Source organism: Tamandua tetradactyla, chromosome 15, assembly GCF_023851605.1.
Source record: "Tamandua tetradactyla isolate mTamTet1 chromosome 15, mTamTet1.pri, whole genome shotgun sequence".
In the NCBI taxonomy this organism is placed as follows: Eukaryota; Metazoa; Chordata; class Mammalia; order Pilosa; family Myrmecophagidae; genus Tamandua; species Tamandua tetradactyla.
The window spans coordinates 28194547-28221843 of record NC_135341.1 but is presented as its reverse complement, the minus strand read 5'-3'; the positions used below and the strand labels follow the sequence as shown (position 1 = coordinate 28221843).

Below are 27297 nucleotides of genomic sequence, written 5' to 3'. Positions count from 1 at the left end.
TTCTGGACTGCAGTTCCTCCAAGTGGAAACTGGGGATAATAATGTATCTACTTAATAGGACTGTTGAGGGATGTGATGATATGCAAAGCTCTGTGAGAACAGTAGCTAGCACACTGCAAGAACTAAATAAATGAAATACATTATTATTGCTATTTTTATTACTTTTGTCATTTAAAAATTTTTAAATTTAAAATTTTAAAATTAGTAGTGAGTGTGATGGTTTAAAGCTGTATGTCCCCAGAAAAGCACGTTCTTAAAGGTAATCCATTCCTGTGGGTGTGGGCCCATTGTTAAGTAGGATCTTTTGGTAAAATCTTAAGTTAAGACTTGACCCACCTCATGCCAGGTGGGTCTTAATCCTCTTATTGGAGTCCTTTATAAATGGGATGAATACAGAGAGAAAGACACAATAATTGAGAAGGAAAGCCCAGAAGAGGCATGGAGGAGAAGAGACCAACAGATGCCACCATGTGCCTTGCCACGTGGCAGAGTCCATGATTGCCAGCCACCTGTCTTCAGGAAAAAGGTATCATTCTGATGTTGCCTTGATTTGGACATTTTCATGGCCTCAGAACTGTAAGCTTGTAAACTAATAAATTCTCATTGGTAAAAGCGGGCCCATTTCTGGTATATTGCATTTCAGCTGCCTAGCAAACTAAAACAGCGAGAATGAACAACTTGACTTTGTTTATCAGTCATAAGAATTTTCTCTTCTGTACTGCCTATTCAGCTCCATCAACTATTTCCTACTGGGTTTTTGCATTTGTGTTAATGCTTTGTGAGAGTCCTTTGTATATTAGGAAGGTTTGTCTGAGATATAGAATGTAAATATTTTCCTACGCTTGCAAATAATTTCACACTAAACAGAAGTTCTAAGAAGGTGCTGGCCAAGAGCATAGGCTTTGGAATTAGATAAGCCCAGATCTGAATCCCAGCTCCATCATTTATTCATGGCATAAGCCTGAGCAGGCTCCTACCCTCTCTAAAAAACTGTCATAGGCAGAATTATAACATAGCTGCAAAGATTCCCATCCCTTAGGTAACATGTTTTATATAATCCCCTCCCTTGAGTACTAATCAGCTGACCTTTAGTTAATCAGTTGACTTTTTTAAAAATGTTTTTTATTGTAAAATATAACATATATACAAAGAAAAGAAAGAAAAAAAAACAATATTTTTCAAAATAAATTTCAACAAGCAGTTACAGAACAGATTTCAGAGTTTGTTATGGATTATCATTCCACTGTTTCAGATTTTTGTTCTAGCTCCTCCAAGATGCTGGAAGCTAAAAGAAATAGCAATATAATGATTCAGCTGTCACACTCATTTGTTAAGTCCTATTTTCTCTGATATAACTCTTTCTCCTTTGATACTTCTCCCAATCTATAGGGATCTTTGGGCAATGCCTGTACTAACTTTTTCAAGCTGATAAGCAGTATCAACAATGAAGGGACAGGGAGATGTAATTAGTGATAATCTTAAGAGAGGCTGGTTCCTCTGGGTTTCAGGATTTATCTGGCCTAGGAACCCTCTGAGAGTTATGGGTTTCAGGAAGATAAACTTAGTGCATGAAATTTTGGTAGAGTCTCAGTTAGAGCCCTAGGTGTTCTTAAGGCTTACAGTAATGATGTTGGTTAAGGTTTGGCAAACTATGGGAATTAGCAATGTTCAGCTGAAGTTTGCTTGAGAGTAGCCTCCAGAATAGCATCTCAATACTATTTGAACTCTCTTAGCCACTGTTGCCTTATTTTGTTACACTTCTTTCCACCCTTTTGGTCAGAAAGGCATTGTCTATCCCATGGTGTCAGGACCAAACTCATCCCTGGGAATCATGAACCATGTTGTCAGGGAGACTTTAACCCCTGAATTTCATGTCCCACGGACTGGGGAAAGCAATGATTTTACTTGTAGAGTTGGGCTTAGAGAAAGAAAGGCCACATCTGATTGAATCTCTTTACTTGTAATTGTTTTGTTGACATCTTCTATTTTTTCTTGAATCCATGTTGGTAGTCTGTGTGTTTCTAGGAATTTGTCCATTCCATCTAAGTTGTCCACTTTGTTGGTGTATAGTTGTTCATATATCCTTGTGCTATTTTGAAACTATTATGTACCTCAGAAAAGCCATGCATTTTAATCCTGAACCAAACTGGTGGGAGCAGCTATGCTGTTAATCCTGATTCAGTATTGTAGGATGGGATCTCTTGATTAGTTGTTTCCAGGGAGATATGACACACTCAACTGGGGTTGGTGTCACTCTGCCCATTTAAGGTGGGCCTTGATTAGTTTACCGGAATCCTTTAAAAGGGAAAACATTTTGGAGTTGCTTCAGAGCCAACAGAGATGTAGAAATTTGGAGAAACTTGAAGTGCTGACAGAGTAAGCAGATGCCCACAGATGTTTGGAGATTGCAGAGCCCAGCAGATGTTACCATGTGCCTTCCCATGAGATGCTAAGCAAGCCAGAATCCAGAGTTGTGTCCCAGAGGAGATAAGTGAAAGCCCAAAGACACTTAGAGAGGAAACCACTGGAATCAGAAGCTGGAAACAATGGAACCGGGAACAAAGAATAGCAGATACAAGCCATGTGCCTTCCCATGTGACAAATATCGACCTTTCTTGAGTCAAGGTAGCTTTCTCTGAAGCCATAGTTTGGACATTGTTATGACCTTAGAAATGTAAACTTGTAACTTAATAAATTCCCTTTTTAAAAACCATTCCATTTCTAGTATATAGCATTTTCAGCAGCATTAACAAACTAAAACAATTCTCTTATGATTTTTTTAACATCTTCAGGATCCATGGTGTTTTAGTTTGCTAAAGCTACCAGAATGCAATATATCAGAAACAGAATGGCTTCTAAAAAAAGAATTTATTAAGTTGGAAATTTACAGTTCTAAGGCCATGAAAATGTCCAAATTAAGGCACCAACAAGAGATTACCTTCACTCAGGAAAGGCTGATGCTGTCCAGAACACCTCTGTCAGCTGGGAAGGCATGTGGCTGGCACCTTCCAGGGTCTTTGGCTTCTAGGCACCTCTCTCAGCTGGGAAGGTACATGGTGATATCTGTTAGCTTTCTCTTTTCATTTCATAAGGCTTCCGCAGGGAGATTTTCCTTCTCCATCTCCAAAGGTCTCTGGTAGTATGGGCCCTCTAGCTCTTTTGAAAATGGTACCCTCTTAAAGGACTCCAGTAAGCAACCCCACCTTGATTGGGTGGAGACCCATCTCCATGGAAACCACCTAGGTACCATCCACAAATGGGTGGGTCACATGTTCATGGAGACAATAAAAAAGCTCCCACCCAGCCATACTGAATCAGAGTTAAAGAACATAGCTCTTCCATGGTATACAATCATTTCAAATTTGAATACATGGTAACAATCCCCCTTACATTTCTGAGTTTGTTTATTTGCATCCTCTCTTTTTTTCTTTGTCAGCCTAGCTAAGTGTCCAGTTTCTTATTCATTTTCTCAAAGGACTAACTTTTGGTTTTGTTGATTCTTTCTACTGTCTTTTTTGTTTGTTGTTGTTGTTGTTCTCCAGTTCATTTATTTCTGCTTTAATCTTTGTTGTCTCCCTTCATCTACTTGCCTTGGAGTTAGTTTGCTGTTCATTCTGTAATCTCTCCAGGTGAGCAGGTAAGTCCTCGATTTTTACTTATTCTTCTTTTTTAATATTGGCATTTAGGGCAATAAATTTCCCTCTCAGCACTTCCTTTTTCAATTCCATAATTCTGATATGTTGTTTTCTCATTTTCATTTGTCTCCATATATTTTCTGATTTCTCTAGCAATTTCTTCTTTGACCCACTGATTATTTAAGAGTACGTTATTTAATCTCCAAATATTTGTGAAAGTTCTGATTCTTTGGTGATGGTTCATTTACAGCTTCATTCCACTGTGATCAGAGAAAGTATACTGGATAATTTCAATCTTATTAAATTTATAAAGACCTGTTTTGTGTCCCAGCATATGATCTATCCTGGAGAATGTTCCATGAGCACTGGATAAGAATGTATATCCTGGTGTACAAGGGTGTAACAATCTATATATGTCTATTAGATCTAATTTATTTATCATGATGTCTAAGTTCCCTATTTCCTTGTTGATCCTCTGTTTATTCTATCTATAGAGAAGAGTGGTATATTGAAGTCTACCCCATTATTGTTGAAATGTCTTTAGCTCCTTTCCAATGTTTGCCTCATATACTTTGGAGCTACTTGATAGGGAGCATAAACATTTATGATTGTTATTTCTTCTTGGTAAATTATCCTTTTTATTAATATGTAGTATCCTTCTTTGTCTCTGATGATACCATTAAATAAAAGTCTGTTTATCATATATTAGTATAGTTACTCCTGGTTTCTTTTGGTTACAACTTGCATAGAACATCTTTTTTAATCCTTTTACTTTCAATCTATTTGTATCTTTGGGTCTAAGATATATCTCTTGTAGTTCTTTTTTCTTACATAAGAGATGGGAAATTTTCAGCGATTATTTCTTCTTAGTCTTCTTGCTCCTTTCCCCTTCTCTTCTCTTTCTGGGACACCCATACCATGTATATTTGTGCACTTCATATTATCATTCAATTTCCTGAGACCATGCTCATATTTTTCCATTCTTTTCCCTATCTTTTATTTGTATGTAGGGTTTTTCAGATGCTCTGTCTTCTAGTTCACTAATCCTTTCTTCTGCCTCTTCAAATGTTGTAGGTCTCCATTATTTTTTTCATCTCTTCTATTGTGCCCTTCATTCCCATAAGTTCTGAGATTTATTTTTTCAACATTTTGAGTTCTAATTTATGTTTGCCCAATGTCTCCTTTATATCCTTCATCTCTTTTGCCATATCTTCCCTCAACTTGTTGATTTTATTTTTGATGAGATTTTTGCATATCTGCTCGAACATCCTAAATTAGTTGTTTCAACTCCTGTATCTCATTTGAAATATTGGTTTGTTCCTTTGACTGGGCCATGTCTCCAATTCCCCTAGTATGACTTATTTTTTGCTGGTGTCTAAGCATTTGATTTCCTTAATTAGTTTCTTCTGGAAGTCATTTTCACTCTTTTATCTAAGGTTTTCTTGTTGGATGGCTTTGTTCTCTGTCTGTTATTTGGCTTTCAGTTCAATTTAATCTAGACCTCTAACACAGGTTCTGTTCAACTGATCAGAGTTTTTCAGCCCTCATTATTCTGTTTCTTGCTTTGCCCATATGGAACTTTGTTTCTGTTTTTTTTTGTTTTTGTTTTTTTTTTTGAGGAGGGTTTCCTCAGATATGATCAACCCCAGCCAGATTTTCCCAGACCAGATAGGCCCCTATCTCAGAAGAAGAGAGTAGCCAGTATCACGTTTTCCCGAGGGTGAGACCCAGCAGGTTGTCAGACTTTCCTATTTCCTATGAAGTCTCTAGACTCTGTGCTTTTCCTATCCTGCTCAGTTTGTGGCACTTGCCTGTCCACAGATTACCACCTGTGCAGATGTGGTGCCTTTAATTTTAGCAGCCTCTCCCTGCCAATGATATGGTTAAGACAAAGGCTGAGGTAGTAGGTGGGCTTAGGTTGTTTCTGTTTTCCAGTCCTTGGGTCTTGAATTCCCTGAAGGAGTCCACTACTTGAACTGGGCCCCGCCCCCTTTTCTTGGGGAAGATCTATTCTTAAGGGAATTAACACCATTCACCTGTCTGCTTACTTTGTCTCTCAGACATGCCTTAATTCCTCCCTTGCCTGGGGCAGTGCTGGAGCCAGAGAAGGCTGGCAGTTCTATTTAATGATCTAATGAGCTGTTAAGATGTTAAAAAAAAATAAAAAGGCCTTTTCAAAGCCTGACCCCAGTTCCCCGGGTTTGCCAATCAAGAACTAGATTTGCCCCCCTTCCCCCCACTTTGTTATCATATGATACACTCAGTTATTCAATGTCAGCCTTCAAAGACCTTTCTATATTTAGTGCTTACCTTTTCCAAACTGAAGAAGGTAAAACAATGTATGTTAGATTGGCTTGATCTTTTTTTATCACATTCACATATCCTCCAAAAAAGTCATTGCATGTTACTTTTAATAAGTTAAACTGTTTCAAATTCTCCTGTTTTCTTTATCTCTAGCAATTTACTTTACTATCATCCCAGGACATTTCAGACTTCTGAAATCTATGTTTTGGGGTCAGGAAGCTTATACAATCTTAACACAAATTTATGAATAACGCAACTTTTAAAAGTTGATGAATAGCACCAAACCCACAAATACCAGGAAAATAACAAAACATTTTTATTAATTAACTGCCTAAAACAATTCTATATAAACATTTCTTCCTACATATTTTGAGTGCATACTTTTTAATTGCTTCTTCACTTAATGAGTTTACAGTAATATTTTCTGTTGGAAGAATAAAAAGTCAATTCAGAAAAAAAAAAAAAAAAAGAAAGAAAGAACTGGGATTGGTATGTGGCTCTATGTGTCCCCAGGCTCTATGTGCTCCCTTTTCCTGGAGTCCAGCCCTTTTCCAGTATTCTGTGCTGTGCAACTCAAAAAACCTCTGTTAATGGAATGATTTCTACATGTTGTGTTAGTTAATTTTTTTTAATTAATAAAAAATAAAATAAATAAATACACCCCTCACCCAAGTACAAAAAAACAAACAAACAAACAAACAAACAAAAAACCTCTGTTGCTTTGTTTTTTTCATCAGCCCTGCCCCCTCTCTGGGAGGGTGAAAACTCCTGGTTCCTTTAGTGCTTATTCAAGGTTTAACTGTACTCGTAGACCTGTTTTCACCATTTGTCAGAATTTGTTAATTAATTCTGCAATTGGAGTTTGGTTGAGCAATTCCTTGCTACTAGTAAAGTCTATTTCCTTTCCCCTCAGGGAACCAGCCTGCCATGCCTGTGGAAGAGGGATACCAGCCTCCATAGCTTGGGAGACTTACAGTTCTGTGTAGGATCTCAGCCATTCTACCCATTCCAGACTAGTGTACAGTGTGTGTCCTGTCACTGATGTCCCCCCAACTGTTGTTCCATACATTCTTGGCTATTATTCACTAGCTACTTTGGAGGACAAACTAAATTTCACACCTCACTATGCTGTCATCTTGTCCCACCTCTCCATGTCTCTTGTAAATAGTATATAGATGGATCATATATTCTAATCCATTCTGCCAATCTGAATCTTTTAATTAGTGAGTTTAGACCATTAACTTTCATAGTTATTACTATAATAGCAGTCCTTGAATCTACCATCCAATCCTTTGGTTTTTATTTTTCAGGCCTATATATTCTTTTCCCTCTCTCTCTTTAACCTTTAAATTACCCTTAATGACAGAATAAAGTTATGAAGTATGTAACAACATGGATGGACCTGAAGGACATTATGCTGAGTGAGATTAACCAGAAACAAAAGGACAAATACTGTATGGTCTCACTGATATGAACTGATATTAGTGAATAAACTTGGAGAATTTCATTGGTAATAGAGACCATCAGGAGATCGAAATAGGGTAAGATATTGGGTAACTGGAGCAAAAGGATACAGATTGTTTAACAGGACAGATTGTAAAAACTGAGAAACGGATAGCACAATACTACCTAACTGTAATACAATTATGTTAGAACACTGAATGAAGCTGAATGTGAGAACGATAGAGGGAAGAGGGCTGGGGGCACAAATGAAATCAGAAAGAAAGATAGACGATAAAGACTGAGATAGTATAATCTAGGAATATCTAGAGTGTATAATGATAGTGACTAAATGTACAAATTTTAAAATGTTTTTGCATGAAGAAGAACAAAGGAATGTCATTACTGCCAGGTGTTGAAAATAGATGGCAATTAATTGTGGTAGTTAGAGTCAGTTGTTCAACTTGGCCAGGTGAAGGTACCTAGTTCTGTTGCTGTGGCCATGAGCCAATGGTATGTGAACCTCATCTGTTGATCATTACATCTGCAGTCGGCTAAGAGGTGTGCCTGCTATAATGAATGACTTTGATTTAATTGGCTGGTGCTTAAATCAGAGAGCTCAAAGTAGCACAGACTAAGAAGCTCAGCATACCTCATCTCAGCACTCGCAGCTCAGCCCAGGCCTTTGGAGATACAGAAAGAAATCACCCCAGGGAAAGTTGTTGGAACCTAGAGGCCTGGAGAGAAGGTCAGCAGAGATCGCCCTGTGCCTTCCCATGTAAGAAAGAACCTCAGTTGAAAGTTAGCTGCCTTTCCTCTGAAGAACTAACAAAATAAATCTCCTTTTATTAAAAGCCAATCTGTCACTGGTGTGTTGCATTCTGGCAGCTAGCAAACTAGAACATTAATATTTAAAATTTTTAACTTATGTGTGGTACAAAATTTGTATTTTGACTAGTGCAATTCCAAATATAACTTATGTGGACAGCTTAATTGAACACATAAGTACATGGAACCTTGAGTAGGGCATAAGATTTTGTAGGTTTGTCCAGAGTAATGCCCCAATAAATCCCAGAGTGATTTGAACGGTGAGTAAAAAAGTATTTGCAAAGCCCCCTTGGGGGAATGGTGAGAAAGGGGGAAAATTCAACTTCCCCAAGTGGAGAATTCTTGATATTCTCACAAGCAGTGGGGACAACCAAATCAATAGGCTGAGCCCCCAATCTTGGGGGTTGTTCATATGAAACTTAACCCCACTTAAAATTAGGCCTAAGAGTCACCCCCAAGAGAACCTCTTTTGTTGCTCAGATATGGCCTCTCTCTTCAGACAACACAACAAGCAAACTCACCGCCCTCCCCTTCTCTGAGGAGAAGCTGGCTTAGGAGATCTCCAAATCCACTCCAGCAACTGGAGATACCATCAGATCTTTTCATGGTGCCTTCTCCAAACTGGCGCAGGACTCATTTCTTTGTGTCACATCTGGCAGAAATTTTGGCACCTTCCCTCACCATTCACACCCCCTGGAGACAATAACAACAACCTATACACAGAGGCTCACAGTTGCATACACACAGCATCTGGGGGCCTGCCACTCCAGGGCTCCCCTTCGACCCTGACATTCTAATCTTGAGGGGGTCTTGTTTTCAACCTGTATGTTATAAATAGAGGCTAGTAGCCTCCTTATGTCAAGCATAGTTTAGCTTAACCTGGGCTGGGTCTATTAGAAGAAAAAAAAAAAGATGTTAGAAAAGTAGGGGTGGGGTGCTTTCTTAAAACGTCTCAGCTAAGCCATCATGCCTGTAATGGTAGTACTCAATCTAACTTGAAACTCTTTAAAAAATTCAGTTATTCATGTATATGCTTTGATTCTGTAATAAAAAATAAACTTAAAACATTTGCGCTAGTCCCCTTCGGGGAATGCTGAGAACAGGGAGAAATTCAACTTCCCCAAGTTGAATTCTTGATATTCTCACAAGCAGTATGTAGTGGATCACTTTTCTTGTGCTGCTTTCAGGATTTTCTGCTTCTCTTCAACATTTGACAGTATGATCAGTATGTGTCTTGGAGTAGGTCTGTGTGGATTTATTCTATTGGGGTCTGTTTAGCATCTTGGATCTGCATATTTATGTCTTTTATAAGGTGTGCCAGTTTGAAAATATTACGTGCCCCAGAAAAAGCTATGTTTAATCCTGACTCAATCTTGTGGAGGCAGTTGTTTCTTTTAAACCTGATTCAATACTGTAGGTTGGAAACCTTGGATTAGACTATCTCCACAGAGATATGACACATCCAATTGTGGGTGTGACCTTTGATTAGATGGAGACGTGACTTCACCCATTCTAGGTGGGCCTTGACTGGTTTACCGGGATCCTCTAAAAGAGGAAACATTTTGAAGAGAGTTAGAAACAACAGATATGATGGAAACCTCAGAGCAGAGCTGACACATATGCCAACACTTGGAGAACAGAGATATGGATGTTTGGGGATGCTTGGAGCCCAGCAAATGTTGCCATGAGCTTTTAGGTAAACCAGAACCTGAGAGAAACAAGGGAAACCAAGAAATGAAAGCCAGCCCCAGAGAAACAAAGTGAGGAACCTCCACATGGGCACAGACTGAAAGCAATGGAGCCCAGGAGCAAGGGACCAGCAGATGCCAGCCATCTGAGAGAGGTGTTTCAGACCAACTGGTCTTTCCCAAGTGAAGGTAATCTCTTGTTGGTGCTTTAATTTGGACACTTTCACTTCCTTATAACTAAACTTGTAACTTATTAAATTCCCTTTTTAGAAGCCATTCCAGTCCTGGTATATCGCATTCCAGCATCATGCAAACCAGAACATAAGGGTTGGGAAGTTTTCTATGATTATCTCCTGAACTAATCTTCCAAGCTCTTTCCTCTTCTTGTCTCCTTCTGGGACACGAATGATTCTTGTATTTGTGAGCTTTCGTTGTCCATCATTTCCCTGAGATCCAGTTTTTTTCCCATCTGTCTTGCCATTTGTTCTTTCGTGCGCTCCAGTCCAATTGTTCTATCTTCTAGCCCACTTATTCTTCCCTCTGCTTCTTTGAGTCTGCTATCTTGAGTCTCTGGTTTATTTCTAATTTGGTCTACAGTATCCTTAATTTCTATGAGATCTGCTATTTTTCTATTTAATCTTTCAAATTCTTCTTTACATTTTTCTAATGCCTTCTTGATATCCTTTATTTAAATATCCTTGAGTAGTTGTTCCATAGTCTGTGTCCCCTAAACTGTTTTGATTTGATTAGTTAGCTGGATATATGCCTGAGGCAGCATTGCCCAAATCTGCTGACCTCAGTCTCCTCAGTCACATTAGCCAATAAATTCCCTTTTCCACTTGAGCTAGTTTTAATTGAATTTAAAGAGTGCCGACTAAATTTTCTAAACCTGATAAAGAGTATTTATAAGAAAACCATAGCTAATATCATATTCAACTGTGAAAAAGTGAATGCTTTACTCTGAGATCCTGGATGCCCACTTTCATCACTGCTATTCAACATTGTATTAGAAGTTCTAGTCGGAACCAGTTAGGCAAGAAAAAGAAATAAAAGCATTCAAATTGGAAAGGAAGCAGTAAAGTCATCCCTATTTGCCGATGGCATGATCTTATATAGAGAAAAACCCGAAGAATCTATAAGAAAGCTATTAGAGTTAATAAATAAATTTACTCAGTGGCAAGGTACAAGGTCGACATACAAAAATCAGTAAGCATTTCTATACACCAGTAATGAACGATATGAAAGGGGAATCAAAAAAACAATTCCACTTGCAATATCAACTAAAAGAATAAAATATCTAGGAATAAATTCAACCAAAAATGTAAAGGACTTGTACACAGAAAACTTAAATAATTATTGAAAGAAGATCTAAATAAATGGGAAGTTATCCTATGCTCTATGGATTGGAAGAATTAATATGATTAAGATATCAATAACACCTGAAACAACTTATAGATTCAACACAGTTCCATCAAAAGTCCAACAACCTTCTTTGCAAACATGGAAAACTTAATCATGAAATTCATGGGGAAGGGCAAAGGGCCCCGAATAGCCAAAATCATCTTGAAAAAGAACAAAGTTGAAGGAACCACACTTTCCAACTTCAAAACTTATTACAATGGTGCAGTCATCAAAACAGTGTGGGACTGGCACAAGGACAAACATATAGACTAATAGAATAGAACTGTTAATTCAGAAATAAACTCATACATCTATGGCAACTGATTTTTGATAAAGGATTTCCTCTCAACAGGGAAAGAACAGTCTCTTCAACGGATGGTCATTCATGCCAAAAGAATGGGACAACTGGATATCCACATACAAAAGAATGAAAGCAGAACCCTGCCTTACACCATTTATAAAAATTAATTCAAAATGGATCAAAGATCTAAACATAAGAGGTAAAACTATAAAACTCTTAATGAAAATATAGGGAAATATCTTCAGGGCCTCATATGAGGCAATAGATTCTTAGACATTATACCAAAAACACAAACAACAAAGGAAAAAATAGATAAATCAGATTTCATACAAATTTAAAACTTTTATGCATCAAAGGACATTATCAAGAAAGTGAAGAGACAACCTACAGACTTGGATAAAATGTTTGGAAACCATGTATATCTGACAAAAGTTTACTATCCAGGAAACATAAAAAACTCTACAACTCAACAACAAAAAAAAGACAAACAACCCAACTAAAACCTGGGCCAAGAACCTGGACATTTCTCCCAAAGAAGATATACAAATGGCCAATAAGCATACAATAAAATTCTCAACATCTTTAGCTATTAAGGAAATGCAGCTCAAAACCACAATGATGTACTACATCATGCTCACGAGAATCACCATTATTTAAAAAATGGAAAATAAGTGTTGGCAAGCATGTAGAGAAATAGGAACCTTCAAACATTGCTGGGGGGAATATAAAGTGGCATAGCCATTATGGAAAAGTTTGACATTTACTCAAAAAGTTAAAGAATTACTATATAATCTAGTGCTCCCACTTCTAGGTACATTCCCAAAGGAGTTGAAAGCAGGAGCTCAAACATATATTTGCAAACCTATTTTAATAACAGCATTATTCACAACAACCAAAAGCTGGAAGAAACCCCAGTGTCCATCACCTGAATAATGGACAAACAAACATGGTAGAGCTATGCAATAGAATATTATACGGCCAAAAGATTGAAGCTCTGATATATGCTACAATATGGATGAACTTTGAAAACATCATGTTGTGTGAAATAAGTCAGACACAAAGGAACAAAGATTGTATGATTCCACTTATATGAAATAACTAGAATAAGCAAATTTATAAAAACAGAAAGTAGAGTACAGGCTACCAGGGGCAGAAGGGAAGGAGAATAGCGAGTTAATGCACAGTGGGTGTAGGGCTCTGCGGGAGCCATTTTGGTAAAGGATAGAGGAGGTGGTAGCACAACTCTGTGAATGTGACTAATGTCCTTGAGTGCATGCTTGGGAGTAGGTGAGAGGGGAAGCTGTATATTATATATACATTTCCACGTTTATAAAAAAGAGAGAGAGAGACTAAAGGGGCAATGATAATTTAATACCATACTTGATCCTAGACTAGATCTAACAATGGAAGAAATGTCCAAAAGGGGACAATTGAAAAAATTACAATGCTTTACATCAACGTTAAATTTCTTGAACTTGATAATTACACTTAATGTGGCTACATAAGTGAATATCCTTTATCCCAGGAAATATAATGGAAGTATTAAGTGGTAAAGCAGCACGATATATGCAACCTACTCTCAAATGTTTATAGATGGATTAGTGATATGGAAAGAATGAGATAACAAATGTGGCAAAATGTTAAAAGGTGGTAAAGCTGGGGCTCAGTGTCTGGGTAGGGAGTATACTAGAGTTCTCTGTATTATTTGCATATTATTTTTGTAACTTTCCTGTAAGTTTGAAATTATTTCAAAATAAAAAGTTTATCAAAAAAAAAAAAGGGTCCTGACTAATGCACTAGGCCTCATTTTCCTCATCTGAAAATTTAAATGAAAAGTTTACAATGTGCAAAGTCCCTGTGAAGCCTCAGAATCCGGAAATTTCTCCCCAAATGGCCTAGACAAGGAAAATAGGCACAGAGATGGAGACAAGACAAGCAGGGTCCTGAAGTTTGGTCAATATTTAACTGAAACCTACTGCACACAGTAGGTCCTCATTAAGCATTTCTCAGTTAACTTCCAGGCAATGGCAGGGGCTGTGCTCCAGAGAGTCACATTTCTAGAATGAGTTTCCTTTTGATTCAGTCAGCCAGCTTCTCTTTCTGCATGTCTCTTTCTCTCCCTCTCAGGTAACTAGAGGAGCTACAGTAAATATTTTGACAAGGAAGGGTGGAAATTCTGAGCTCAGCACTGCCCCAGCCAGATGAGCACCAGCTGTGCAATAAGCACCTGATCGGAGCCTACTCAGAGCAAGATGCCTCAGGGCCCATCTCCCACTGCCCTCTCACTTCTCCCCTTCTCATCTGGCTCTCCTCGCAAGCTTCCCACCATTACCGCCCAACCAAAGCCATCCTCCTGGCTTCTCTCCATGACCACATCTGCAGTGCCCAGGGGTCTGCTGAGAGATGGTGGAATCGGCTGAGGGATTGCCAGAAGGGAGCATAGAGTTCTGGAAGGTTGGCTACACCAGGCCCTCTGTCTCCTTATCCGGCATGGGAACCGAGTGGCCAACACAACCTGCAGGAGGTAACAATGACAACCTGTCATAGGGCTAAACCCACGTGGCAAGTAGAAAGGACGTGTAATCCAGGCATGACCTGGCTATAGCCACACATGCCAGCAAAATATTTAAAAAAAGGAAACCAAAAATTCAACTCCTAATACCTTGAGGAATAACGTAGATCTGCAGTGAACATTTCCAGGGATAACGGGGAGGGCATTACAATAACACAATATCTCAGTAAGACCTTCTTTATACTCCTTTGGAAACATCTATCTCTTTTCCCAAACTGCCCACTCCTTAGGACAAGCACTCCATCTCTTCCCCAGGCCCTGCCGCGAGCTCCCTCCACAGCCACCTGATCTTGCCCTCTTCACTTCACATCTATGGTAATGTGGTTCTTTTCGTGTCTTTTCCGACTCATCTCTCACCACTGCCTCCCTCCAACCTGACCCAAGAACACAAACACCCAGGACCTGGGATAAACTAGCACAGGATCCGTTCTCCTTATAAGTTAAAGAGAAATGGAACTGCAAATGCTTATAATATAATGGGTTTCTCTGTCATGTATATAAATATGGAAACTTTCCTGGTTCAGAGATTCTAAAACCTTTCTATCTAAATAAAGAAGAAAACCACGCACTCAAAAAATCCGCATCCTGCCCTGTAATACCATGGAGAGTTCAGTCTAACAAGCCTGAGAGAAATTTATAGAAACAAAATAAATTATAGAAAATTCATCAGCTAGATAATGCCTCAAAGTCTTCACCCTGGCCTTCTGGGATCTGCTCGCCCCTATGGTTACAAAAGCAGGCCCAGACTGGGGGTGATGGTATTACCATTTGGATGGGTCCCTTCCACCCCCACTGTATCAGCAAGGATCGTGCTCCGAGGTGGAGAGAAATCCACAGAGGACTCTGACAATTGGCCAGGCCCCAAGCCAACTCCTTCTGGTACATCTTAATGTCAGTTTGTCTAACTGGACCAATAAGGCCCAGGGCCTAGAACCAATAAAAGCAAGGACAAGAGGACAACATGAGCATTACCACTGACCTCTTCCACCCAACGATTCTACTAGTCACTGGAACAATTTTAACTCTTGGGAAAACCTTGTAAGCTGGCTAAGAATTAGGGGCCATCAGGAAGGCGAGGTCAGCTGTGCTGGATTCTGATGCCTACTTGGTTGTAATGAGCCAGGAGCAGTTTTTCTTTCCTTCAGAAATTACTAATTTTAAAAGTTACAGTGAGAGAGATTTACCAAGGATAAACCAAGTGTGTATCTAACAGGTTCCTCTGGGCAACAAGCTCTGTACACCAGAGACATGCTCAAGAATTCACAAAACGTTTTCGAAGAGAAACTGTTGAAAAGGGCTTATGGCTATGAGTAGGGTAGTCAGTCACCGGGACTGAGGGGTTGCCAGTGATATGGTACTTTTGGTGCTAAACCAAGCGGCCCTGGGAAAACTAGGATGGTTAGGCACCCTAGATAAGCCCCAATCCTTGTTTAGTGGCCACTGTTAGAATCAAGAGGAGAACAACATTGAAAAGATTTTGGAAACAAAGTCCCTCAACAAAACTGATTTTCTCCCAGAAAATCCTATTTCTCTATAGTTCAACAATGACTATAAATGTCAATTATTCCAATCTGTTTACAAATTACTTGGACAACAAAGAGTTTCATGGTCAATGAGTTTGGGAAACAATACAACAGCCATAAGACTCTCCTTGGGGAGTCTTCATGCACATCAATCAGCACATCAAAGGTTCGGAGAAGTCCTGCAGCAGTAAACATAGTTAATATGGCATACCCGGTGTGTCCCAAATTTATTTTAACCACACAAATTTATTTTAACCACATTTTTATCACTGAGTGTTTATTATTATCCAATTGAACACAGTTAGAGAAATAAGGATCTTACCCACAAAATCATGAACAACTTAGAAGATACCCAACTTCCATTCAGGACCTGTATGTCTACTCACAAAGTCAACACCTTTCTTTTTGCATTCAATGAATATACTTCCATGAAGAATATAGTTCTATGAAGTATGTTTATTTTTAATAAGGCTCTCGGGGGAAATGACCAAGATCTATGTAGGATATTGAAGTGTGAATTGAATCAGTAAGAATATTACCGAGAAGACAAAAGATTTGGACTAGAAACACAATCTAAAGGCAGCATGTGGATTTTGCATTAGATGGATGTAGGAGATTTATTTCTATATTCATTGATTCCATTCGTTTATTCAACAAATATTAATTAAGCATTTATGTAACAGGCACTGTGCTTGACACAGGGATACAGCAGTGGACAAGGGCCAAAGTATGACAGGGTCCTGAATACCTGATGCCTGGAGCTTCCAATCTTAAATTTTAGTCAGTGCTAATTAAAGCACAACAATAAGAGAGTGTGGGGGTACATAGGAGGGGCCGCTGACTCTGACAACTCCCAGGGGAGGTGATGCCAAGGCTGCGACCCAACAGATAAGTAGGTGGGTCAGATGCAATATGTGTAGGAGTGCGGTGCAGGGCAGGGGCTGGGAGAGGAAACAGAGCTCAGAACATTCTGATGCCTGTTAGCACTAATCTGAGCTTAGTGCTAGAAATCATTTCAGCACACAGCACTAAATCATCTTAGGACTCCATATAATTCGATTATCATCACCACCATTACTATTATGTCAACAAAGGTTGACAATGAAGACCTGGTCACCCCTTACCCTCTATGATTTTGTGATTGGGGAAAATTGTATGATTCCCTTTAAAATCTGTTGGAAGGTTAGAGACTTCTCCTTGTGGAAAATAAAATTCCCTGAGAACTCATAAATCTATGTATTAACAGACTGTACATTTCTGGTTTCTTCCTTTTTTCCTTCATTGTGCACTAGCTCCCTCCAGGTTCCAAAGAAATCAGCCACAATGCCAGCCTCTTCGCCCTGATACCTTGGCTTCTTCACAAGATCTTCCTAAAACCAGACACCTGCAGGCCAGGCAGCTGTCAGCAAGGATTCACTGGACCCCTATGACTTTTTACTTAAGCTACAACCGCTGATGCAAACGTGAGTTGCCCAAATGGTAAAGCACAGACGTTTTCTTTGTGGTTACATAGATTGGCAAGGCCAGCCCAGCAGGGTCATCTCTGGAGGCTGAGCACACATGCGGAATAGGACATTTAACCATGGGGTTACCGAGGGAAAACACTTACCCCTCTGAAATTCCAGGCTTTGGGAGAGGGAAACATGGGGAAGTTGTTTTGTCGCTGTCGTTTAGGCCTAAAAGAGGAGGAAAGACAGGGAATTCATTATTCATAGGTTAACTACTCAGAGGAAATCACAGGCTTTTCATGCAGGTTTATTGAAAAGACACAGATGCCTGGAGAAAAAATACAGGCAGGTGAGTTTGTTCAGAGTATTCTACATCTCTGTAAACAGTGAAACTCATTCCAAATTCCTTCTCAAGCCCCACCGTCCGTTAGAAGAGCCAACCCCTTCACCCTCGAAATATAAAATTTAAAATTCAACCTGGATGCGATCAAAAAGTCAGACCAAACTCCCCATCTCTATTTCTCACACAGAGGCAATTCCCAAATGGACACCATCAGGTGATGTTTACAGCTTCAACTCGGCCTGGAGCTCCCGCTCCCCGCGCACAGCCTGGGGAGTTCTACCCTCCCCATGAAGACCGCACTAGAGCTACAGGTTTTTAAAGGACGATCAATAGGACACTGAGCCCCTGTCTAACCATACTGAAACTGGTTTCCTCACTTATGCATCTCAACATGAACCAATCTCATTAAAAATGATGGGGGCCGCTTGAGGTCAGTTCAGCACAGAGAGGCAGAAAACAGTATATGGGAGAAGAGACGGTAAGGTGTCTATTAAGCAACTTGTTTCGGAGTGGGGTAGCTCTTGTAAACAGAATCAAATTTGGTACCTGCAAAAACAGCCCTATAAGGACACCTTCTCCAATCTTTGTATGGAACAATAAATTACTTCCCCCAACCCAAAATATGGATATTTAATTGTCATGTTTTCTGTAAGTGTACCTTACTGAAAAGCATCCCTGGAAAGGGTCCACCTTGGATTGTGCCTATGGTTTCAGTCACTGCTGTACCAAAAGGGTGGTATTTGATTTTCTATATGACAAACACCCCTTTACTTGAGGCCTCTGTGCTGTAATTAGCAGCAAGGCAGAAAGCATGCAGTGAATATCACGCAGGTTTTGCAGTATTTCAGACCCGAGTAAAAATCTTGATTTGCTCTACCTCACAAAGAAAGATAAACAAAACACAAGGTAGTTATAAAAATAGCAGCAATAACGGTATTAACACAACATATGCTAAAACTTTATTATTCCATTTAACTCTCACTCTGTAATATAGGCTTAGGGCTCATCACTGTGTGCATTTGATAAGTAGGAAAACTGAGCCCTGGGTTTATTAAGTAACTTGTCTAAGATGGCACAGGTGAAATCAGGATTCCGACCTCAGTGCCTGACCTCAGGTCCCAAGCTACCTTATTAGTTGTGTGACACTAGGAAGGCAGCTTAATTTCTTTGAACCTTGGTTTTTCTATGTGCAAAACGGGAAGTAGGAGGGTCAAGAGGAGGCGAGGGCTGTAACTCAGCTCCGTTATTGCTAAATGCTCAGATGTCAGCCTGGGCCCCTCCCCTTCTCCCCTAAAGCCTGGTTGCAAGAACAACATGCAACCAGGGACACGGAAGTGACACAGAAGCCCAGGCAATTCACCCAAACAGATGGAAACTCCCGCCTGACATTTCTTTATATCGTACTCCTTTTTTCTGCCTCCCCCTCTTCCCCCACCTACATATCCAACAATAAATACGCAGGCTAATAACATCTCAAGACAAGCAGAGAACCCGTGGGTGGTTGTTTAGATTTAATACTCTTCTCTATTAAGTAACATTTGGGCCTAAGTTCTTCTGAAAAGAAATTTCTCCCTTAAAAACAACAACAGTTACATATTAACATAATACTTCTCCCTGGATACCGCTCCCGCCCCTCCTGGGCTATAATTGGGCTTTGCTTTCCTAATTATTTGATGTGCTCCACTGCTTCTGAAGCAACAACATTTACCAGAACATTCTGAGTAAATGTGCCCTTGATTACATATTGCAGCCTGTTCAAGATGACAATCACAATAAATAATACCGACTCAGTTACATGATGTGCCGGGGACTGTGCTAAGCACTTTACCTATATAATCTGTCTCACAACAACCTTATAAGCTAGGTTATTATATTACATCATATTATATTATATTAATGTTAATACATATGTTCAGATAGAATTATAATGGCATTATTTATTACATTATATATAACATATATAAGGGCATTATATTCTTTTAATAGATAACATATCTGTATCTTAATATATTTTAAATATTATCATATATTATCATCACCCCATTTTACAGATGAGATCAAGTGAGACTCAGAGAGGTGAAGCCATTTATCAGAAGTCACACAGCCAATAGGTAGGTGGCCAAGCTGGGATTCAAACCCAGATGTATCTGGCTCCCAGACCCAGAGAGTGATTGCCCTCCCAAAGGCAAGAAGCCCCACAAGATAGGGCAGAGCATGCCCTAAAAAGAATGCAGCCTGGGGGTCCCTTGTGGGAGGGCACCACTTAAGCAGGACTTCGTGCTTTCAGGCCTCACAGTCAAGGAAAAAGCTTCAGAGCAAGCTCATCAATCCAAGGAGCACTCTTGGACACATCCCTCTTGGCTGGGGAAACTGCGAGAAGAAACCTTCCAAGAAAAGGTTTGTCCCTAGTTTTCAGCTCCTCCTTACCCCTTACACGCCCCCACCCCCCAGGCTTCCAGATCATCCACACAAGCTGCAGTTATTTTTAACAACTCTGATCCGGCATCCTAATAGTCTCTGGATTTTTTCTGCTTCTCACCAGCCAAACACTGCCACCCAGATGGGGTTAATAGGCAGCTCCAGGGAATGAAAACCTCCCTCCTGAGAAGGCTCCTTCCCGAAGCCCCTCGGGAAGTTCTCTGCACAGTCAGCAAAATCCACGATAGAAAATGGCTCTGGGTTCCACGGGTTTCTCAGCCGCAAAGCTATGCCATTTGGCTTCCTCACAGGGCTCTGAGGATACTCTATAGTCCTTGTCCTCAGCCAGCTAACGTGAACTGGCTGTACGCGGAGCGTGCACCCACAGTTCTAAAGGCCACCCTCTGCCCACGCGGCATTCCATACAGTCCCAAAGATGCCACAAGGACAATGCTGACCAGTCATCTCCACCTGCTCAGAAGGACTGATGGGAAACCAGGGACGGGCATACAGCAGGACAGAACCTGCTGAGCCAGGAGGGAAAGCATCTTGCCTGGAAGGAAATTACACCTGACGAAAGGCTGGAAAGAAAAGCTATAAGCTCTCCACCCTTGGAGAGCTTACAGGATAAGTGGGGAAAGATTTGTAGCAGAAGTAGAAAATCGGGATTCAAAGGTGCCTTTAGGGAATTATGTCAAATTCATGTGTATCTGTCTGGAATCAAACAGAATCAGGTCAGGAGCAATGGGCGTGAGGATTCGCAACAGAATGTATTTCCCTACCGCAGGAAAACAAATGTGCTTTGTTTCCAGTCACCTTGAGAAGAGAATTCAAGGCCCTTTCCAGGACAGCTCCTAAGAGTTTGGGTTTTAGAAGGGAACATTTCCATTGCTTCTGATGCCATGTATTCTGTGGGTTATGAGGCTGGTGTTTGGGGTAGAGCCGACGGGTTCTAATGGTGGCTCCCTCCGGTTCTTGCTGCGGGACTATGAGCCCATTACCCACTCTCTCTGAGCCTCCGTTTCCTCACCTGTAAAGTGGGAATAACAATCCCTATTTCATAGAGCTGAAGGATTAAAATGAGATACTATATAAAAAGTTTAACAGAATTTTTAATGGAATATTTTTATAAAATCTATTCTGTTTTATGAGAATACTATTTGATATATATAGATAGGTGATTGATTTTCAAATATAGCTATATCTATGTATATGATACACAGATATAGTTGTATTTGAATATGGTAACATTTCTAACTTTCCTATAAATTGCAATAACTTTTGCTTGTCATTTCAAATAATTACAGTTTTATTTCTTTCTAATATATAGTCTTCATTTATTTTCCATGTTTACTGTACTGGCTAATGCATATATTAAAATTGTACAATATGTTAAGCATTCTTTTTGAAATTCTGATTTAAAATGTAACCTTCAAATACTCTTTCATGAGAAGTGTTTTTTTTTAATCGACAGATCTTCGCACACATACAGTCCATACATGGTGTACAATCAGTGGCTCACAATATCATCACATAGTTGTGTATTCATCACCATGATCATTTTTTAGAATATTTGCATCACTCCAGAAAAAGAAATAAAAAAAAAAGAAAAAACTCATACATCCCATACTCCTTACCCCTTCCTCTCATTGACCATTAGTATTTCCATCTACCTAATTTATTTTTGAAATGTGTTATTAATATTGATTTTTGATACATACCATTTATATAAAGAAATAGTGCATCTCAAACTAGAATGCTAAGATTTTTTCCTCAATGATGGATGTTGGATTTATTAAGTATGAATTGCATTAAATGAGAAAATGATATAAAAAAAAAGGTTAGCAGAGAATCTAGCGCTTAATAGGTTCTCAAATTAATTACTAATACTGAGAAGGCCCATTCTTTAACCCAGTAAGGGTAAACATCAGCCATCCTTGTCATTGGTTTAGCTCAGGCTGGAGGACCACAATTCTCATAACCTGGATAGAATATAAATTAAAAAAACAAAGGCTTCAACGTGTTCTGATAGAATATAAATTAAAAAAAAGCAAAGGCTTCAACGTGCTCTGATTATTTGCGCTAGGTAACAATAACACAGTCACAAATCTGAACACAATGTTACGACGAGAAGCAACTCCCGCCCCTTCCCTCTCTGACTTCCTGGATCACACCCCTTCATTTTGCTCTCCCAAAGGCAACCACCTTTGCCAGTATGTTGTGTACGTTTCTTTTCTCTTTTCCTTTTTTCATTAGAGAAGTTGTGGTTTACAAAACACTCATGCATCAAATACAGAATTCCATATACCACCCCACCCCCAACACCTTGGACTGGTGTGGAATATTTGTTACAACTGATGATAGCATTTTTCAAAAATAATTCTACTATTCTTTAACAGTAGTTACCTTTGTTACAACTGATGAAAGATTATTAAAACCGTACTAAAATCTATTATCTATAATTTAAATTAGATGTCTTTTTTCCTAAATACTACCCCATTATTAGCACAGTGTATTAGTATCACATATTTGTTGTAATTCATGAAAGAATATTCTTATACTTGTACTTTTAAGCATAGTCAAATTAACTATAGTCGATCATCTATAGTAGGGTTCACTGTACTGTGCAGTTCTATGTTTTATCTTATAATTTTTATTCTAGTAATATATATATAAATCCTTTTAACCGCATTCACCTCTATAAGTTCAGTGCTGTTGACCACACTCACAAGAACATGCTACCATCAGCACCATCCATTTCCACACTGTTGCCAGCAACCTAAATGGAAATTCTGTACAAGCATCAACTCCCCATTCTGCAACCCCAATCTATCTCCTGTTAACCTGCATTCTAGATTCTAAACCTTTGAGCTTGCTTATTATAATTAGTTCATAACAGTGAAATCATAAAATATCTGTCCTTTTTTGGTCTGGCTTATTTCACTGAACATAATATCCTCAAGGTTCATCTATGTTGTCACATGCATCAGGACGTCATTCTCAAATAGGGCTGAATAATATTCCATTGCATTTATATACCACACTTTGTTTATCCATTCATCAGTAGATGGACAACTGGGTTGCTTCCATCTGTTGGCAATTGTGAATAATGCTGCTATGAATATTGGTGTGCAGATACCTGTCTGCGTTCCTGCTTTCAATTCTTCTGGCTATATACCTAGTAGAAGGGTTGCCAGATCATATTGTAATTCTATACTTAGCTTCCTAAGGAACCACCCAACTGACTTCCAGTGGCCACACCATTTTACATTCCCACCAGCAATGAAGTGAGAGTTTCTATTTCTCCACATCCTCTCCAACACTTGTAGTTTTGTTTGTTTGTTTTAAATTCTAGTGAATATGAAATGATATCTCATTTTGGTTTTGACTTGCATTTCCCTAATCACTAGTGATGTTGAACATCTTTTCATGTGTATTTTAGCCATTTGTATTTTCTCTTTGAAGTAATGTCTATTCGAGTCTTTTGTCCATTTTTAAATTGGTTTGTTTGTATTTGTATTGTTGAGTTTAGGATTTCTTTATATATCCTGGATATTAAACCCTTATCAGATATGTGGTTTCCAAATATTTTCTCCCATTGAATATGCTGTCTTTTCACTTTTAGGACAAATTCTTTTGATGCACAAAATTTTTAATTTTTAGGAGATCACATTTATCTATTTTTTTCTTTCTTTCCTTGTGTTGAGTATGAAGTCTAAGAAACCACTGTCTATCACAAGATTGTGCAGTTGCTTCCCTATATTTTCTTCTCAGAGTCCTTATACCTAGCTAGTTGATCTACTTTGACTTAATTTTTTTTAAAGGCAGAAGAGACAAGACTGCTCTTTCATTCTTTTGCATATGGACATCCAGTTTTCCCAATACTACATGTCAAAGAGACTATCCATACTCAGTGACATAGGCAGCCTTATCAAAAATCAACTGGCCAGGTGTGCAAGGGTAGTTCAGTGGTAGAATTCTCACCTGCCATGCAGGAGACCCAGGTTCGATTCATGACCCATGCACTTCCCAAAAAACAAACAAATTCAACAAATGGTGCTGCAATAATGGGATACTTACATGGAAAAAGAATGGAATGTGACCCTCACCATGTAGCACACACACAAAAATCAATTGTCCATAAATGCATCTATCTGAATTTTCAGTTTGATTCCATTGATCAATGTCTATCTTTAGGCCAGTTTTGAACACCAGCATGGGAAATGCTTTAAGTGAGTCTTCTTTTTCAAGGTGTTTTTTCAAGGTATTTCCAAATAAACTGGATAAATGGCTTTTCTATTTCTGAAAAGTAGGCTGTTGTAATTTTGATTGACATTGCATTAACCCTGTGTAAAGAAATTTTGGTAGAATTGACATCTTAACAATATTTAGTCTTCAATCTATGAACACAGAATGTCTTTCCATTTATTTAGGTTTTCTTTGATTTCTTTTTAGCAATATTTTGTTAGTTTTCTGTGTTCAAGTCATTTACATCTTGGTTAAATATATTCCTAGGTATTAGATTATCTTAGTTGCTACTGTCAATGGAATTTTTTTCTCGATTTATTCCTCAGGTTGCTCTCACTAGTGTATAGAAAAACTTCTGATTTTTGCATGTTGATCCGGTATCCTGCCACTTTGCTGAACTCATTTGTTAGCTATAGTAGCTTTGTTGTACTTTGGGGGGACTTTCTAAATATAAAATCATGCCATCTGCAAGCAGTGAAAGTTTTATTTTTTCCTTTCCAATTTGTATGCCTTTTATTTCTTTTTCTTGCTTAACTGTTTTAGTTAGAACTTCTAGCACAATGTTAAATAACAGTGGTGACAGTGGGTATCCTTGTCCTGTTCCAGGTCTTACAGGGAAAGCTTTCAGACTTTCACCATTGAGTATGATGTTAGCTGTGGGTTTTTCATAGATGCCCTTTAACATATTGAGGAAGTTTCCTTCCTTTCCTATCTTTAGAAGTGTTTATATCAAAAAAGGTTGCTGGATTTTGTCAAATGCCTTTTATAGGTCAGTTGAGATGATCATGTGGTTCTCCCTTTTCATCTTGTTCATATGATGCATTACATTTATAGATTTTCTTATTATGAGCGCCCCCACCCTCTACCCAACACTTATACCTGGGATAAAATGCACTCGGTCCTGGTGTATAATTCTTTTAAGGTGCTGCTGGATTTGATTTGCAAATATTTTGTTGAGAATGTTTGCATCTATATTCTTTAGAAAAATGAATCTATAATTTTCTTTTCTAGTATTATTTTTATCTAACTTTGGTATTTGGGTGATGTCGACCTCATAGAATCAAAGAGGAAGTATTCCCTCCTCTTTGATTTTTCAGAAGAGTTTGGGCAGAATTGGTACTAGTTCTTGGAATGGTTGGTAGAATTCACCTGTGAAGCCATCTGGTGCTAGGCTTTTCTTTGTTGAGAGGTTTTTGACAACTGATTCAATCTCTTAACTTGTAACTGGTTTGCTGAGTTCTTCAATTTCTTCTTAAGTCAATGCAGGTTGTTCATGTGTTTCTAGGAATTTGTCTATTTCATCTAGGTTGTCTAATTTGTTGGCATACAGTTGTTCATAGTATTTTCTTATGATGCTTTTTATTTCTGTGGGATCAGTAGTAGTCCCCCATTTCTTGTTTTATTTATTTGCAACTTCTTTTTTTCTTTGTCAGTTCAGCTAAGAGCTTGTCAATTTTATTGATCTTCTCAAAGAACCAACTTTGAGTTTTGTTAATTCTCTCTATTTTTTTATTCTCAATTTCATTTATTTCTGTTTTTTTTTCTTTTCTTCTGCTTGCTTTATGTTTAGTTTGCTGTCCTTTTTATAGTTCCTCCAAGTGTGTAGTTAGATTTTTATTTTAGCTCTTTCTTTTTTCAATGTAAGTGTTTAGGCCTATAAATTTACCTCTCAGTACTGCCTTCACTGCAGCCCATAAGTTTTGATATGTTGCGTTCCTATTTTCATTCATCTCAAGATATTTACTGATTCCGCTTGCAATTTCTTTTTTGACCCACTGATTGCTTAAGAAGGTGTTCAACTTCCATATATTTGTGAATCTTCCAGTTCTGTACCTGTTATTGATTTCCAGCTTTATTCCATTATGGTTAGAAAAGACGCTTTGTATAATTTCAATCTTTTAAATATATTAAGACTTGTTTTGCAACCCAATATGTTGTCTTTCCTGGAGAATGATCCATGAGCACTTGAGAAGAATATATATCCTTCTGTTTTGGGTGCATTATTTTGTATATGTCTGTTGGGTCTAGTTCACTTATATTTTTCAAGTCATCTGTTTCCTTACTGATCCTCCATCTTGATGGTCTATCTCTTGATGAAAGTGGTATATTGAAGTCTCCAACTATTATTGTAGAGGTGTCTATTTCTTCCTTCACTTTTGCCAGTATTTCCCTCCTTTATTTTGGGGTACCATGGTTAGGTGCATAAACCTTTATGATTGTTATTTCTTCTTAGTGGATGCCCTTTTTATTAATATATAGTGTCCTTCTTTGTTTCTTACAACACTCTTGGATTTAAAGTCTGTTTTGTCCTATATTAGTATAGTTATTCCAGCTATTTTTTGGTTACTATTTGCATGGAATATCTTTCATTTTCAACCTATTTGTGTCTTTGAGTCTAAGATAAGTCTCTTATAAATAGCATATAGTTTGCTCATGCCTTCTTATCCATTCTTTCAATCTGTGTCTTTTGTTTGGGGAGTTTACTCAATTAACATTCAATGTTATTACTGTAAAAGCAGTACCTACTTCAGCCATTTTATCCTTTGGTTTTTAAATGTCATATCATTTTTTTTCTCCCTTTTTACCCTTTTTTTTTTATTAATTAAAAAAAGAATTAACAAAACAATTAGAAATCATTCCAATCTACATGTACAATCAGTAATTCTTAATAACATCACATAGTTGCATATTCATCATTTCTTAGTACATTTGCATCGATTTAGAAAAAGAAATAAAAAGACAACAGAATAAGAATTAAAACAATAATAGAAAGAAAAAAAAACAAAAAAAACAAAAACAAAAAACCTATACCTCACATGCAGCTTCATTCAGTGTTTTAACATAATTGCATTACAATTGGGTAGTATTGTGCTGTCCATTTCTGAGTTTTTATATCCAGTCCCGTTGTACAGTCTGTATCCCTTCAGATCCAATTATCCCTTCTCTCTTTTTTTTTTTTTTAATTAACGGAAAAAAAGAAATAAACCCAACATTTAGAGATCATACCATTCTACATATGCAATCATTAATTCTTAACATCATCACATAGATGCATGATCATCATTTCTTACTACATTTGCATTGGTTTAGAAGAACTAGCAACATAACCGAAAAAGATATAGAATGTTAATATAGAGAAAAAATAAAA

General features: G+C 38.3%; 1 protein-coding gene and 1 long non-coding RNA gene across 7 annotated transcripts in view; one reads left to right on the top strand and one right to left on the bottom strand.

Annotated features, from left to right (window-relative positions):
* Positions 1-27297, bottom strand: part of ARHGEF3 (Rho guanine nucleotide exchange factor 3) — a 390935-nt gene that overhangs the window by 237742 nt on the left and 125896 nt on the right. For 4 of the 6 annotated variants that reach the window (XM_077128938.1, XM_077128936.1, XM_077128942.1 and 1 more), the window contains one exon: positions 17302-17368. The exons of the other annotated variants lie outside the window; for them this stretch is intronic. In XM_077128938.1, the coding sequence (XP_076985053.1) occupies positions 17302-17368 (67 nt within the window). The remainder of the gene's footprint in view (positions 1-17301; positions 17369-27297) is intronic. 6 annotated transcript variants of the gene reach the window in all.
* Positions 1-27297, top strand: part of LOC143657032 (uncharacterized) — a 106035-nt gene that overhangs the window by 52681 nt on the left and 26057 nt on the right. Inside the window, exons 3-5 of the long non-coding RNA XR_013162721.1 lie at positions 16985-17155; positions 19535-19594; positions 19771-19880. This is a non-coding gene — a long non-coding RNA (uncharacterized LOC143657032). The remainder of the gene's footprint in view (positions 1-16984; positions 17156-19534; positions 19595-19770; positions 19881-27297) is intronic.